Source organism: Mytilus galloprovincialis, chromosome 10 (genome assembly GCF_965363235.1).
Source record: "Mytilus galloprovincialis chromosome 10, xbMytGall1.hap1.1, whole genome shotgun sequence".
Classification (NCBI taxonomy): Eukaryota; Metazoa; Mollusca; class Bivalvia; order Mytilida; family Mytilidae; genus Mytilus; species Mytilus galloprovincialis.
The window spans coordinates 63,117,519-63,135,818 of NC_134847.1; the positions used below are offsets into that span (position 1 = coordinate 63,117,519).

An 18,300-nucleotide genomic window follows, 5' to 3' on the forward strand; every position below is an offset into this window, starting at 1 on the left:
TAGAATCATTTACAAGCAGTTTCAGCTGCTGTTTGATGATGGAAAACAGTGTTTTCCAAGAAAATGCCGCAAACAACGGCACAGGATTTGAAATTATCGGAGTTTCATTAGACCTTTTCTAACAGTTACAAAAAGTTTTTTTACCTAAAATTTCATGGGGAGAAGGGGGTGCGGACTATGTACCAGTGCGAACTATATCAGCCTTTCTACGCTAGACATTTCTTTATAAAGAGGTCATTGATACTGGTTAATCTTATAAGGTTTTTCATATCTAAATTATGAATCTATGTTATGCTTAATGTTTCTGTCCTTATAAACTTAGTAGCTGGTATCGTGATAGTATAACTTAAAGAGGGAATCTTTACAATATTTACAATAAAAGTATAACAGTTACTATTTGTTATATGGAAATATTTCATTTGTAAAAAAAAAAATCCAATCATTTCTCCACTTATCAATAACAGTAATTTCTTATATCTCTATTTTCATGATACGACTTAATTGCTTGATTGTTGTCTGTTAAAATAACTTTGTAACACAATACAAAAAAGCTGTATTTCTATATATAGCCTGTACCTGGTCATAAGACATCAGATCTTTTAACTTGGAATTCTTGATCATTGATTTTACTGTATCTATGTCTAAATCATTTAATCTATAGTTTAAATCACCGAGCCAGAAAACTAACCTGAAAAATAATAACAGTATAAACAAGTCTGTATTGTCAACTTTAATCAATGTGTATTATGTAATATTGATTCACAAGTATGTTCTTTTATTGCATTTTCTGTCATATTTTTCATCCCACTTTCCATGTTATTTCATAAAAGAAGTTAAAATGATAGTTTTAATTGAGTTTTAATGTGAACTACTTGACAAGAATGCTACCATTACTGTTGGCAGTAAATAAACATTAAACAAAGACTGTTTGTAGATGTCTCAAAATCATCAATCCAGTATATTGCAAACCATTGGTTCTTGGGTTAAAACTAAATAAGAAAATGTGTCAATGTCTATTAGTTAACACTGGTATTTTGGTTCCAGAGATAAATATTTCAGTCCCATATTGGAACTACCAACTTGTTTGCCCCCTTTTATATATCAAATGAAATTGTTTATTGAGGGTATCATCAATTCTGTAAAGTTTAAGGTAATTTTGCCTTGTTGTCACTATCATGTACTACCTTTACCAAATAAAGGGAAATAACTTATATTATATTCTACATTTTTAGAGACAATATAGGGCAACTATTCTGATCATTCTTACACATCTTTTCTCTCAAAATAAAAATTGATAATAACATTATTCCTTTAAGAGAAGCTACAACTTATCTAGAACCAAAGATCCTTTCAAAAAGTTCTTCTAACATCTTTAATTTTTTTAAGAGCATTTAAATGACAATACTTACTCATGCTCATCAATAGTTAATGGAGGGACAAACTGTTTAAATCGCATTTTAGATGATATGTCTCGATAATCCTACAATAAACAAAATATATATTAAATTAAACATGTTTTATTTCTTTCAGTTTCCGTGTGATGAGAATAGATATAACCATACAAAAGCATCCACTGATCTAAAATTATGAAGTATGTCAGAAGTTGATCAGAGTTTCACATATAATTGAAAATCCTTAATATATAAGGAATGTAATTTCAAAAGCATTGTCTTACCTTGGCCAATTGAATAAATGTTCAAGAACAAATCTATAATTCGGTGGATTTCCCTTGTTGCTTTTAATCCTAAACCAGGACATTAGTTTTCTCTTTTGAATTGTTGGACATTGTGTCATCTCAGGGTCTTTGATAGAAATTATTATAATATTACTGTGAATTGACTCAACTTATTGTTATAAATTAAGGAATGTATCTCCCTCATGCAAAGCTCTGATTCCTTTCACGGATTTGGGTATACTTTTTTGGACCTTTTGGATTATAGCTCTTCATCTTTTATATAAGCTTTGGATTTCAAATATTTTGGCCAGGAGCATTACTGAAGAGACATGTATTGTCGAAATGCGCATCTGGTGCAAGAAAATTGGTACCGTTAATTTTATTATAGCATGGTATATACTGTATTGATGTTGGTACTGTATAAGAACTGTAGTTGCTAATATCTAATGTGGATTCATTTATTCTATTTTCATGGATCGTGGAAATCTTGCATTTTTATTGTTTTTTATTTATTTCGTGGTTACGTCTAAGTCTGTATACAACTCAATAGCAAATTTGTGATTTGTTGAACATTTAAATTTCGTGGTTCACTTGTACCAATGAAAACCACGAAAATTGTTATCCCACGAATAATAATGAATTCACATTACTTCGTTTCATCTCTATTGGAAAGTTGTCTAATTAGCAATCATCCTACATCTTCTTATTTCATATAACAATAGGAAATTGAACAAAATTTAAAATTTTCAAATTATAAGGGAAGAAAAATCTGATGTTTTGCATTTATGAGGGGAAGGGGCAGGGGGAGACTACACTGTTTCCAATATAAAATAGGCAAACTCTTTGTAAAATTGACTTCCTTGAGTGTTTCAAAGTCTTCATAATATAAATATCAATTGTAGATATAAATACATTTATTTTTACTTTCTGTAAAATATACTGAAAGTAAATAATACCCCACCTGATTTCTTCGTTCTAATTCATCCTGATGAGCTGCTAGATGTGAACATAGAAAACATATAGAGGTACTTTCTATGGTAAAACGTACTCCAACACCACCTTTATTCCCCTACAAAATAGAGAATCATTTAGTTACAGATATAATTTCATAAATATCCTAACCTTCAAAAAACCTATTTCCCTAATTTAGATAAAATCATTACAATTAATATATTTATTTACATTAAAACATATCCCAGGAGCCTGTAATTCAGTGGTTGACTTTTCTTGCTGTTTCTGTATTTGTTTTCAGTTTGTAGTTTATTGGTTTGAATGGTTTATTCATGTGTTCATTGTCCCATGTTAGAGAACGGAGGTACCTTCAGCCCTCCCCCTGCTCCCCCACATTTTATATGTTCCTGTCACAAGTCAGGAGCCAGATATTAATTGGTTGAGGTTAGTTCAAGTCTGACATATGTGTTTATAAATATGCTACTAGTTTTTTTTCAATTCACAATTGCATTGTTTCAAATTTTGCATGTTTGGCCTTTTAATGCCCATGATATTTGGTATGGGTTTATCTCATTGTCGAAAGGCTGTACGGTTGGCTACTGTTGTCTCATTGGCAATCATACCACATCTCCTTTTTTTGTATATGTACCTATATAAAAAAAAAACATGTTTGCCTTACCATAATTCCCATAATGCCAGTAGCTACAGTGTCAGAATCTATAAAATGTACTTTATTTGAATGCTTTTCATTAACATATACTATCAGCATAACTCCAATCAATCTAACTAATTTAACCTACAATAAAAATAATTAATTACTATTTGTGTAATGAACAAAGATTCTAATTACAATGTCTGTATCAACCCAGGATTCTAATTACAATGTGTATAACAATCCAGGATTCTAAATACAATGTGTATAACAATTCAGGATTCTAAATAAAATGTGTATTACAATCCAGGATTCTAATTGCATTGTGTATAACAATCCAAGATTCTAATTACAATGTGTATAACAATCCAGGATTCTAATTACAATGTGTATAACAATCCAGGATTCTTTTTACAATGTGTATAACAATTTAGGATTCTTATAACAATGTGTGTAACAATCCAAGATTCTAATTACAATGTGTATAACAATCCAGGATTCTAATTACAATGTGTATAACAATCCAGGATTCTTTTTACAATGTGTATAACAATCTAGGATTCTTATAACAATGTGTGTAACAACCCAGGATTTTTATTACAATGTGTATACAATCCAGGGGTCTAATTACAATGTGTATAACAATCCAGGATTCTTATTACAATGTGTATAACAATCTAGGATTCTTATAACAATGTGTGTAACAACCCAGGATTTTTATTACAATGTGTATACAATCCAGGATTCTAATTATAATGTATATAACATGTATAACAATCCAGGATTCTAATTACAATGTGTATAACAATCAAGGATTCCTATTACAATGTGAATAACAATCCAGGATTCTAATTACAATGTGTATAACAATCCAGGATTCTTATTACAATGTGTATCACAATCTAGGATTCTTATTACAATGCGTGTAACAGACAAGGATTCTAATTACAATGCGTGTAACAGACAAGGATTCTAATTACAATGTGTTTCACAAAGCAATTCTAATTGCAATGTTTTGTAAAAATCCAGGATTCTTATTACAATGTGTACAACAATCCAGGATTCTAATTACAATGTGTATAACAATCCAGGATTCTTATTACAATGTGTATAACAATCTAGGATTCTTATAACAATTGTATAATATCCCAGGATTTTTATTACAATGTGTATACAATCCAGGATTCTAATTACAATGCGTATAACATGTTTTACAATCTAGGATTCTAATTACAATGTGTTTCACAAAGCAGGATTCTAATTGCAATTTTTGTAAAAATCCAGGATTCTAATTACAATGTGTATAACAATCCAGGATTCTTATTACAATGTGTATAACAATCTAGGATTCTTATAGCAATGTGTGTAACAACCCAGGATTTTTATTACAATGTGTATACAATCCAGGATTCTAATAACAATGCGTATAACATGTTTTACAATCCAGGATTCTAATTACAATGTGTTTCACAAAGCAGGATTCTAATTGCAATTTTTGTAAAAATCCAGGATTCTAATTACAATGTGTATAACAATCCAGGATTCTTATTACAATGTGTATAACAATCTAGGATTCTTATAGCAATGTGTGTAACAACCCAGGATTTTATTACAATGTGTATACAATCCAGGATTCTAATTACAATGTGTATAACATGTATAACAATCCAGGATTCCTATTTCAATGTGTATAACAATCCAGGATTCTAATTACAATGTGTATAACAATCCAGGATTCTTTTTACAATGTGTATTGCAATCTAGGATTCTTATTACAATGTGTGTAACAGACAAGGATTCTAATTACAATGTGTTTCACAAAGCAGGATTCTAATTGAAATGTTTGTAAAAATCCAGGTCTTATTACAATGTGTTTAACAAACCAGAATTCTAATTGCAATGTGTGTAACAATCTAGGATTCTTATTACAATGTGTTTAATAATCCAGTCTGATAAATGTAATATGTGTAACAAACCAGGATTATTTTTGCAATGTGTGTAACAAACCAGGATTCTTATTGCAATGTGTGTAACTAGGATTCTAATTACAATATGTGTTACAATATTACAGGATTCTTATTACAATGTGTTACCATCCAGGATTCTAATTGCAGTGTGTTTAACAAGTAAGAATTCTTATTACAATGTGTTTAATAATCTTGGATTCTAATTGTAATTTGTGAAACAATCCAGGACTCTAATAACAATGTGTTTAACAAACCAGGATTCAAATTTCAATGTATGTAACAATCTATGATTCTTATTACAATGACACAGGAAAGACTATACTCTGGTGACAAAGGAAAAAAATACACACTATGATGACACTGCAAAGAATACTTACTCTGGTAACACATAAATCAATTTATACTCTTGTGACACAGTTAAGAATTTATATAGCTGATATACCTTTCTATATCTTCCTTTTGGATGTAAACAACTCTTTACAGCATGTTGCCATTCAGTTTCTTTTGCCGAATCACTAAATATATATGCTTGATTGCTCAAATCGAGCTCTTGAAACCTGTCAAAAAAAATTAAATACCAGTTTAAAACTACGTTTAGAATAAGCAGTGCTCCAGCTAGAATTCAAAAGGGGCAGGGTGCCAGTGGAGGGCAGGGCACTTTTTTATGATAGGAGAAGGCACTGCTTATTTCTAATGTCTACGTCCCTGCGTGTATCACAAGTTCACATATTTTTCTACTGTATATATTGTCAATAAAGATGCATAAGTTGTTGTTATGATTATTTATTCTATAAAATTTGCATAAGAAAAGTCATTCATACTACATGTTCATATACATTTGTAACATGGCAATACACATTCATACTATTAACCAAAAGAGGAAAAATAAACTTACTATTCTCCCCCACCCCCTCTCCTTCCAAAAAGAAAGAACATAAACTAATATCTCATAGTTTACCATAGTTTACCATACATGTACATGACAGAGTAGTTGTATTTCAAAATTTTCATCTACAGCTTGGCCCTCAAACTTTTTTTATTGTTTGTGTTTAGGAATATATTACTTAGTGTAGCTTCATCATGTTGATTTGTGATGAGAGTTTAACTACACACTTCCATTTTTGTAAGTTGATAGCTTGACACCATTCAAACAATTGATTTATACATATTTCTTAATTGAGAATGTATAAAACATGGATTGCCAAAAGTATGATTATCAAAAATAAATTGCAATATATTTTTTTTTGTATGTTCAAAGACAGTTAGTATCCTTAAGGTAACATTCTTATATAATTTTGTATTCAATTGGTTATTTTTTTCCTATTTTCAGTGCTAGATAATATTTTAGGAGCACAATTTTGTAATAAGCTTTCTCAGGGGAAGTAACTCCAAAATTAATTTCCAACATGTTTACGTCTGCTTGTCGCTCACAAGTTGAGATGGACGATGTTTCTGTGAAGGCAAAGTTGATTACTTCAATTCAATTCTAAATTCATGAAAGTCTTCATTCATACACTCTTCCATTGTGACTTGGAGATCGAAAAGAAAATGCCGACACATTCATCATATTTATGACAAAAAGGTACATTGTCTTAATTAAATTACCTAGTAATTAACACCTTTGAAGTCTTATCCACAATAATTGATTGTAATGACATGATTAACCTCGTTACCTGGGGGCAATCACCAGGTGTCATATATGTAATTTAACTTCTGATAAGAAATCAATGAAACAAAAGGCAATTTTACCAAAACGGCACAAGGGTTTTTCAGACAACGGCGTCAGGGCAGAAGGGCGCGGCTGAGGGCACACAGGGCACGGCTTAGGGCACCCAGGGCGCGGCGTCCTTCTATTTTGGGCTAACGAGACCACTGATAAGTGATAAAGAATTCATGGTCAACCTACCAAAAACTGTAAATTTGGAAATTTTGCAAGGCTTTCATCACATTCTGATATCTGATACACTTATATATGTATGCAGAGTTTTCTGAAATTGCAATAATTTAACTGGCATTTTTTGGCATTTATAACTACATGCATTAATTTCTGATTTTACAGTAAGCAAACTTCACGTTACTGCACTAAATACACACTCACATAGATCACTTATTAGGAAAATGCAATTAATTGTTTTATATATGTGTTAATGTAATGAACATACATGTATCTGGGAAACAGGAAGTAGATAAGTAACAGATCTAAAACGAAGTTTCCAATCTAATTAAAATTAAATCTCCGCACTTGCTCCTCGTTGTTTATATGTCGGAGAGCAGATTTAATTTTAATTAGATTGCGATTTTTCACACAGGGAATAGCTCACCAATATAAAGATTGATATGCATTATTCAGATCTGTTTATTAGTTCCTATGCAAATTGCAACAAAAATGTAACAAATGCTCTATATTAAATGTGCCTACCCTATAGCATAAATATCTGGAGGTTCTGGGTCTACTTGTAACCACTGAGCTATCGATATTGGAGGGGACTGGCCATTTGTATTCCAAGTTCCAACAAATATTCTGTAAAATAGAAAATAGTTCAGATTAGACATCAAAATTTTTTGCATAACAAAGCAATAAATACTGGAAGAGAATTCCTGTACAAGAAAATTATCTGCATGATATAAAAAATATCTGACTCAGTAAATATTATTTAGTATATAGTAGTTAAGGTTGTAGTAATTCAATGGACAGACCAAGTAAAATTTGCAATAAATATAACTTAAAACTTTAAAGACTGTATAACATTTTCATATAACAATGTTTTGATAGATGATTTAAGAAATTATAAACTGGACCTTCTTGGTCTACATAGTAGGTAAACAAGAACCTCAACAAAAAACTTGTGACTATGGAAGAGGTCATTGCTACAGTTAAAGTCATATTTAAAATCAAAATAAGAACATGCTATTCAGAAATATACTTTATAGATATTTTCTGTATAAACTTACTTTAATTTTGATATATCTGTAAACTCAACCTCCCTTTCATTCATCATGTATTTGACTATTGTCTCTCTAGCACTGACTGGTTTAGCACCAGATTCAGTTGAAGGTTCTGAGGAACCCAGTCCCAACATTTTCTGGACATCTGGAAATTCACTACTTCCACCAAAGCTATCAAAATAAAGTCAACAATTACTAATACAAATGTGAGAGGTATTTTTAAACATTTTTTTCATTAATATATTTATATACCTTAGGTTAAAACACATTTCTTCAATCTATAGCAATTTTGAAGTTGTTCCCCTCTAATTGTAATTTTTTTATCACTGTATTCCCTTATAACATGTGACCTGTATGTTTTTGATTTATTTTATGAAAAGTGATAATAAGAATGAGAAGTTCAAAATTGAATTGATTAAAATAAAAAATCTAAATCTTAGAAAAAAAATAATTCACTAATCATATTTTATGATATTATTATTAGTATTTAAAGTTTCAGTCTATTTTTTTTTTATTGGTTGACATTTCTAGCATCAATGATACATTTGCGTTTTAACACTAATTTTCTTTTGTATTCCACCAGATGATGATCTTTCAAAACCAAATGTGAGAGGTGCCCCTAGAATGAGGAATAACATACTCATCAATATCTAACTCATCTAAGGACTGTTTACTGGCCGCCTTTCTCAGGGGATCCAACTCTGACAGGTCTGTAATTCTCTGTGATATCGGCTCCTTCATGTTCCTTGGTCTGTCAGGTACAGGAGGAGGCAAACTCTGTCCATTTCTAATATGTACAGCTCTCATCCTCCTAGGTGGCGCTACTGGTAAACTAGGAGGCTTTGTCAGTGCTAAAAAGGAGTTAATAGCATATATAAATAACATGGTTTATTTTGAAATATGCTTATATATTTTTACATTTTTTAAAAGCTATTTCACAAGAAATTTATTATGAATGTCTTGGATATATGTAGCTTTAAATAAAATTTCTTCTGTGTAACTTGAACATAAAATACAATTGAAAAAGTAAAAAGTTTTACAAAACACAATACATTTGTCTTAAGCAGATATTAACATGATAAAGGATCAGTAAAATCTTTTACAAGTGAATTTTGTGGCAAGTATGTATCAATCTAGCCTATTTCGTATAGTTTTAAAACTAACTACAAAAACAAATGTCAATTCCTGTAAATTCAGAAATGTTTGTGTGTGTTTATTATTGCAACGCTAACCAAAAAAGTTAAATGAAAGATTAACTTTAAAGTTTTCAGGAAAATCTGCATTCAGGTAATGTATCTGATATAAGTTCAAGTTCTTATTATTGTGATACTCATCAAGTACCATTATCAAAATTATTTAAAACCTAGAATTAATTTCTGAATTTACATTATAATGATTAAAGAGGACTTCAGTGTAAATCTACAACTCCATTTTCTTCAATGTTTTCCAATCAAATGGAAATACACTCACCTGCACCTCAGCAGTTCAAAATTAAAGTTGTAAAAGTGAAATTCAAAAGTCTATAATCATTACATATGATTTACTTCATTGTTTGAACATATCTGTGGCTAAATATGAAAAGAAAAGTTGACACTATTCTGCTTTTAGTTATAAATACCAGTACAGTATCTCTTTGAAACAGCTAAAGTGCAAATGAGACTAAATAAAAGATTTTTTTTTGTCTGTCTCATGCTGAAAATAATTGAAACAAAAAAGTAAATAGCAAACAAAATCCCCAAATTGTCAAATAAATTGTAATTCTTGTTTAAAAGGAAGCTAACTGTTTTGGAAAGGACATTTCCCCATTCCAATGATTACCTGAGGCAACACTAAACATTGAACTGAAGGTATGGGCTTTAGGGGAAAAGGTATTAGTATGTGCTATACAAGATCTACATCCTGAAAACAATAGTTAAAATAATTCAATTAATTACAACAATAAAAGATATTAATATTAATTGCAAAGGCAGAAGGCAAAACAAATTAGCTCTTTAGTAAGACAACAGATTCCAAGAAAAAGATGTCAGATTTAAAGCTTTACTTATCTAAAATATTAAGGAGGCTCGAGGGTATAAAAAATTTCAGAAAAAAAATAAACATTTTTTTTTTTCATTACAAATTTATTTATTACTTTATTAGTTGTTACTTCGTATGGTACAAAAATCATTAAAATCAAAGCGCTGTAAGCGCTGAAGGCAGTTAACCAAAAACCAAGGCAACCGTAATTATGAAAACTGTGGCAATGTTGCCTCAAGATTAAACATTCACATATAGTAAATTCATGTTTATCTAATGATTTATTTATTAAGGCAAATAATTTATATGTTATCAAGGTTTCAAAAGCAATGCATATATCAATGTATATTTTTTATGGTGAGTCTGCAGTGGTACAAGTTCCCAATGATTGCAGTTGTTCTACTTGGTAGTTAACCTTGATTTTTATTTGACTGCTAGAAGTTCAATTTGACGTAGTATGAACATGTAATAGTATGAATGGACTGGTTTCCCTGGAAAGAAAACTGAGTTTGTGTTCTATAGTACAAAAGTTATGAGACACGAATCAGACAAATGTTCACTACAACAGGGATCAAAGATGAGGTCTGACTGACTTGCCCATAGTAAATGTAAAATTAAAATGATTTGTTATTTTGTCCCATACATATGAATATATATAATTTAGGGGTGGGGATCTCAACGGTTTTCAAGTTCTCAAACAGGTAGGGGTAGGCAGAGGATTTAGGGGGCAGGGGGCCTGGCCCCCCCTTTTTGGGAAAAAATTTGGTTGCTTATATAGGGAATCACTGAAGCGTGACTGGAGCGGGCCCCTCTTAGGTCAGTCAGTGGGCCCAACTTATGAAAATTTCTGGATCCGCCACTGGGGGTAGGGTGACCCTAGGGACTTCCCCTACATTTCATTTTATTTATTATATTGTCCCATACATGAATATATATGGTTTAGGGGTGGGGATCTCATTGGTTTCCAAGTTCTCAAACAGGAAGGGTAGGCTGACCCAAGGGACTCCCCCTATATTTCATTTACTTAGTTATATTGATCCATACATGAAAATATATTGTTTTGGTGTGGGGATCTCGACCATTTCCAAGTTCTCAAACAGGAGGGTTGGGATGACCACAGGGACTTCCCTTATATTTCATTTGATTTGTTATATTGTTCCATACATGAGTATATATGGTTTAGGGGTAAGGATCTTGACCATTTCCAAGTTCTCAAACAGGAGGGTGAACAGTGACCTCAGGGACTCCCCCTATCTTTCATCTGATTTGTTATATTGTCCCATACATGAATATATATGGTTTAGGGATGGGGATCTCGACCATTTTTAAATTCTAAAACAGGAGGGGTGGGGTGACCCCTAGCGACTCTTCCTATATTTCATTTGATTTTTCATATTGTCACAAACATGAATATATATGGTTAAGGGGTGTGGATCTCGACCGTTTCCAAGTTCTCAAACAGGAGGGGGTGGGGTAACTCCAGTGACTCCCCCTATATTTCATTTTTTATTTATTATATTGTCCTATACTTGAATATATGCAGGGGCGGATTCAGACGGGGGAGAGTTGCGGGCTTGCACCCCCCTTAAATTTGAAAAGCATGGGTTGTTCTCAGCTTAATAAAGAAAATTCCGATAATTTTACCTCAATTTTTTTTAGCCTCGCTCTGCTCGGCGAAAATTTAAGTTTGCGCCCCTCCTAACCTAAAATCCCGGATCTGCCCCTCATATGGTTTAGGGGTGGGGAGCTCGACCGTTTCCAAGTTATCAAACAGGAGGGGGTAGAGTGGTTCAAAGAATGCCACCTATATATCATATGATTTACTTACATTAAGGTATATATAATATAGTTGCATTATTTGTGAAAATAAAGAATGAAACTTTCAGCTACTTTAATCGACCCTTCAAAATTGAGAAAAAACTAATAACCCCTCGAAATTGCAGTAATATGTTTACACTTTAAAAGCATCTCACATGCATTATCATCATTTATCATTTATAAAGAAAATTTAGACTGTGACCATGAACATGTATATCGTTAGATATACTGTTCCCAGCTGTCACGTTGTATTGGATTTTTAAATTAAAATTTATCAAAAAGTAATTTTTAGTTTCTGAATAAAATATTTTTCTGCTTTTTCTTTCTTTAACATATATCTTTTGGTTTACAATACTAGTGTTTATATTCATTTACCATGCATAGATGTATTTTTTCACCTGCTTGGATTTATTTTGTAAATGATCGTCAAACCCGGAATTACCCTTATCCGCTTCCGGAATCGGATCCGATTTTGTAAAATTTTGTCTTCACGGCCGCCATTGTTATGTGTTTACAATGTTGTTTTTGTCAATCAGATACGATTTTACGGGATTTTACTCGAATTTATACAATATTTGTCGGCGATTTTCTGTATAAAGCTAGCGGTTGAACAAATTGAACATCGCCGTCATGAATAATAATGATAAAAATAAGTTTTTAGCTCGTTTAATTGGAGACTTTGGTGAACATGGTGAAAAGGTTTGCAAAGTAATTTCTTATTTTCTTTCAAATGTAAGGCGACTACGTCGGGCGTAGCTAGAAACCAACTATCCTAGTCGAAATTCCGCTTGCAAAAGTGGAAGGTCGCGGACCACCGCTAATTTGCACACCTGCCTCCAAATTGAAAAGCTACGAAAATTTCTTTTTCTAATTTGAAATTGCCGCCAACAGCATGAACAGTTGAATTATATAATAGACTACTGACGTAGTTGTACTACGTATTGATGACAAACAATATTCCTACGACTTTGGTCATTTGGGAAATCTAAACTGCTTGTCTTAAGAGATTTTCGGCGATTAAATATTTCATACAATTGTTCTTTGACATCTTAGCTAAAAGCTCAAGTCATAATGAACTACACAAGGATTTTTAATAAGCACTACTTCCTATGTGTAACTTTAAAACTTTTGGATAAATCGACGATCATTTAAGGTTTTTCTGGTCATTTTTTTTGTAATCCAGAATAAAAAGTATTAAAAAAGTGTTCAATTAGTTATATATAACATAGTAACAAGCTAGATAATAACAATGGCAAGTATTTCAGGATTTATTGGATAGAACACAAATCTAGGGTGCTCGCATAATGCAGCTTAACTGCATAAAAATCAATTTGTTTTGGCCCCAGATGACTTTTAAAATGTATGTATCATTATAAAAAGCTCCAAATTATCTCCCTTTGGTGCAAAAATGTCATTTTTTGGCATTAAAATTGAAATATTTTTTTAAGTCATTGGTGACCTATATTTTTTATTATTATTTTCAAATAAGCTGTACTTAAACTAAACTATTGTAAAATTTTAGCGATTTCTGTAATTAAATTCTTTTTTTATTTTGATATTACCTATTTTTCTCCTATTAGTTCAACAGAAAAAAAGTACTTTTACATAAGTGAATGGTTCTTTCGAAGGCAGATTGTGATCGTAAATGAACGGTGACCCCATTTTTTTATTTTATTTTTCTATTAAGTATAAGTTAAAGTTCATTTATTAAAAAATGTAGCGAAATCCTATATTAAGAAAAAAAATTCCTTTAGACCCGCGAGCCCCCTTAATGAAACATATTTCAGTATGCATTACTAGACTAAAAAGGGATGAATTTGAAAAAGTTTGTTGTTGGTGGTGATCCATTGGTTATAAGTGATGAGAGGTGGAACTATTTCATGCATGTTCAGGGCTAGAAACACTAGATGCACTAAATCAGTCTAATTGGCTTGAAAAGTGGTTCGTTCTCAAAGATACGAAAGTTTTGAAAACAACCAGAAAATATTGGCAAGTTGTGCAGACTAAGATTTTTTTTGTAGAGCCACCCTGGATTTTTTGCAAGAGTTGAGATATTTAATCTTACTGAGAGTGTAACACTCTTGTCTCTTAATGTCAAGAATCAGGTTGCACATATTTTCCTATTTCAAATCCTGCTATATATTATAAAAATAAGCATTTTCCAAGTTAGCAAACAAAATCAAGGTATATATTTTAAGAATTCTAAGAGAAACCTAAGACTGACACCATTATAAACAGAATTTATTAGCTTAGATAGGGTTATTCCAAATTATTTGACTGAAACAAACACAATATTTTTGCTTATTCTTATAATTTCATGGGTACCAATTTTCACAGATCGAGGAAAAATTGTATGTTCATGAATATTTTATTTCATGGGTTTGTCAAAGTCTTTAAAAATTGATACTTCAACAAACACTTAAGTTCATTATTTTCCTTATACCATGAAATCCACACAAAATTGGTACCCTAGAAACAATTCTGAATCCACAGTATTTCCATGCTCCTTTACTCTTTATCTTTTATAAATACATCAGATATAAACAAATTTATACAGTAACATTGCAAAATAAGTGAAAACTAATGCATATCAAAGCATATTTAGCATTTATACTGGGTAAACTGCAAACAGAAAGATCTACCAATGTTCTCGTAAATTAAAAATACAGAAAAAAAAGCTGTTTAGGAAATGTAAAATCATTTAATATAATTATTATGCAAGCTATTAAATATTGAAGGAATATACATGTATTACAATGTATAGCATTTGTAAACTAAATTTTGAAGGAAGCGTTAAACCCTCATATTTCCCACAATGGTTAAGATTTGTTACCTCTAAAATACTTGTTCAGGTTTTTCTCACTTTGCAATATTGTGATTAAACTAGGTATGTATAAACCTGAAATAATTTTTATTAAGGACTTTTTAAATTAAACAGATAATAAATTGCTTGGCTGAGCGCAACTGGATACAATGACAGATGTCCAACCCTGAGAAGTTGGGGCCAAAATTGACACAATATTCACCCATGATACAGGTTTGAATTTTGATTGTAACTAAATTTTGACCCATGCAGACTATTCGTAGTGAAAGAACTTCAAATTCGTAATATGATTTTAATTTATATTAAATTTTTTGCTTTTGTGCAATACACTATGCTGATGTGAATTGACCCCTTTTGGATTACCTCCCTTACACTGCTTTTAAATTGTCTCAATTGTCCTTTAACCAGAATAAAACTTGTTTTTCCCCCTAATTACTAAATGATTTGAGCCATAACCCCCCAAAAGTCAATCCTAACCACCCCTTTGTAATATGGAAACTTGTGGCATAGTTTCAGAGAGATTATTGTCTGGAAACTACAAAAATGCTTATTTGGGCCCCTAATTCCTAAACAGTTGGGACCATAACCTCGAAAATCAATCCCAATCTTCCTTTAGTGGTTATAAACCTTGTGTTAAAACTTTACTGATTTCTATTTACTTATACTAAAGTTATTATCGGGAAACCATCTGTCTTTGGATGACACTGAAATAAGGCCATTCATAAACCAAGAACTCCTAATAATTTTGTACTAACTTTAGTCTATTAATTTGAGACAATCAATCTTGTAATATTAGATTAAGTGAATATACATCATTACAAGCAAATGTGTAGTTAGTAAGTAACATTCATTTTGAAATAAAAGTACAAATAAAATTAAAAAAAAACAACAATCAAGATGTCAGACTCTATTTAACAATATGCAATAATTTGAAGTGATGATGGCCATACATATATGCTAAATGATATATTAAAACAGCCTCATTAAATTCAACTTTATCAATTATTCTAATAAACATGGAATAACCCTATAGATGCACGATAGTGAAAGCCAAACAACCAAGAAAAAAGTAAAGGGCAATAACTCTAATTAGTAGAAGCCAGAGTGACTACACACACCACAACATTGACAAACCTTCTGCCTTTTTCACTTGGTTATTTTTTACAAAAGGATCAAACACATCCTTGGCAAATGGATTGTCGTTTTGTCTATTGTAATTCTCTAACCAAGCAAAAGTTGGAGGATTACCAAATGCTACTATGTTAGAATACACTGAAATTGAACAATCAATACAAAACATACAATAAATATACTATTATCTTGTTGTTTGTCAAAGCTTATAAATATTTGAAATGCACTGAAGAAGCTTAAAAATAATATAAGGGACTATATAGATGGTTTAAAATGTATAACTCTTTCTTTTCATAAATGTGACAGAGACTTCGCTGATGAAAAAAAAAATGAATTTATTCTAAACAAAATGATAGACTAGAAAAACTGGCGTGATTTCTGTCAAAGTGAGCCTTTGTTTTTGGATAACCCATCAATAATTACATTCAAAATCAAATGTAATGCTTTGAGGTACATCACATTTATAATGCATTTATAATTTGACTATTGAAAGTAAATGAAGATAAAAATACACACAATTGTCTTTTTTGTGAGAAAAAAATAGGAATTTACACATTGAGATGCCTAGCCTGTTTTAATAACTATTACTGACTAAAATGCTAAGTCTTTCAATATGTATCATGAAATTAAACAATCTACGAAACATGATACTTAAGTCTTGCATTATGTAATGACAAAATAAATTGTGTGTTTAAATGTAAGTCTTAAATTTTAATATGCTTAATGTTGAAGAAATATTCTTTTTAATTTCTGTAATCTGAAATGAGAAAAATTGAACCCCCCCCCTCCCCCCAAATTTTTTTTCACCTCCCCCTTTCCCGTATTCCAAAAATGATCTCAATTCAAACAAGAGTGCACACACTGAAATGTCTCGCCTTCTTTACTAATCATTGATATTATGTTGATAGTCCTAAGTATAAAGCTTTATTACAACTGTCACATAAATTTAACATTAACCAAGATAGCTAAACAAAGACCAATGAACCATAAAAATGAGGTCAAGGTCAGATGAACCATGCCAGGCAGATATGTACAGCTAACAAAGCTTCCATACAACAAATATAGTTGACCTACTACTTATAGTTTAAGAAAAATAGACCAAAACACAAAAACTTAACACTGTGCAATGAACCGTGCAATTGAGGTCATGGTCAAATAAAACCTGCGGGACTGACATATAGATCATAATATATTTCCATACACCAAATATAGTTGACCTTTGGCATATAATATTAGATAAAAAGACTAAAACTTAAAAACTTAACTTTGACCACTGAACCATGAAAATGAGGTCCAGGTCAGATGACATCTGCCCACTAGACATGTACACCTTACAATCATTCCATACAACAAATATAATAGACCTATTGCATAAAGTATGAGAAAAACAGACCAAAACACAAAAACTTAACTATAACCACTGAACCATGAAAATGAGGTCAAGATCAGATGACATCTGCCAGTTCGACATGTACACCTTCCAGTCCTTTCATACACCAAATATACTAGCCCTATTGCTTATAGTATCTGAGATATGGACGTGATCACCAAAACTTAACCTTGTTCACTGATCCATGAAATGAGGTCGAGGTCAAGTGAAAACTGTCTGACAGGCATGAGCACCTTGCAAGGTACGCACATACCAAATATAGTTATCCTATTACTTATAATAAGAGAGAATTCAACATTAAAAAAATTCTGAACTTTTTTTTCAAGTGGTCACTGAACCATGAAAATGAGGTCAAGGACATTGGACATGTGACTGACGGAAACTTCGTAACATGAGGCATCTATATACAAAGTATGAAGCATCCAGGTCTTTCACCTTCTAAAATATAAACCTTTTAAGAAGTTAGCTAACACCGCCGCCGGATCACTATCCCTATGTCGAGCTTTCTGCAACAAAAGTTGCAGGCTCGACAAAAACTACTCATTTAAATACATCATAAAATATTAAGATATAAAATGTCATACAGTCATGGTTAAATTTAATATTAATTAATAGTAACTTCTAAAAAAATAAATGGTGAATGTGTCCAAAGGGACACAGATGCCCCCCCCCCCCCCCTTAAGCATACTTAAGTCTTTGATTCTGTAATGACAAAATAAGTTGTGTGTATATGTAAGTCTTAAGTCATTTGCAATAAAATATGTCTACTTTTTTTTTAACTGGAATAAGTTGATATGGACTTAAAAAAAAATCATTTCAAATTCATTAAAAAAGTATGCCTGTTCAAAGCAATAAACCTACATTTATAAGCATGTGACTGTTATGTTTTAGCTGTTGGATAGGCATGCTTCATCGGATTGGATTGTTTGG

At 31.4% G+C, this 18,300-nt stretch overlaps 1 protein-coding gene across 3 annotated transcripts in view; it reads right to left on the bottom strand.

Annotated features, from left to right (window-relative positions):
- LOC143048084 (inositol polyphosphate 5-phosphatase OCRL-like) overlaps positions 1–18,300 on the bottom strand; it is a 61,512-nt gene that overhangs the window by 29,559 nt on the left and 13,653 nt on the right. Inside the window, exons 6-14 of one of the 3 annotated variants that reach the window (XM_076221530.1) lie at positions 10,010–10,090; positions 8,832–9,042; positions 8,198–8,362; positions 7,665–7,766; positions 5,688–5,802; positions 3,306–3,422; positions 2,637–2,744; positions 1,410–1,480; positions 577–688 (exon numbers count right to left, since the gene is read on the bottom strand). In XM_076221530.1, coding sequence (XP_076077645.1) covers positions 577–688; positions 1,410–1,480; positions 2,637–2,744; positions 3,306–3,422; positions 5,688–5,802; positions 7,665–7,766; positions 8,198–8,362; positions 8,832–9,042; positions 10,010–10,090 — 1,082 coding nt within the window. Of the gene's footprint in view, positions 1–576; positions 689–1,409; positions 1,481–2,636; positions 2,745–3,305; positions 3,423–5,687; positions 5,803–7,664; positions 7,767–8,197; positions 8,363–8,831; positions 9,043–10,009; positions 10,091–15,983; positions 16,122–18,300 lie in introns of all 3 variants that reach the window. The other 2 variants (XM_076221529.1, XM_076221531.1) reach the window with 2 other exon arrangements.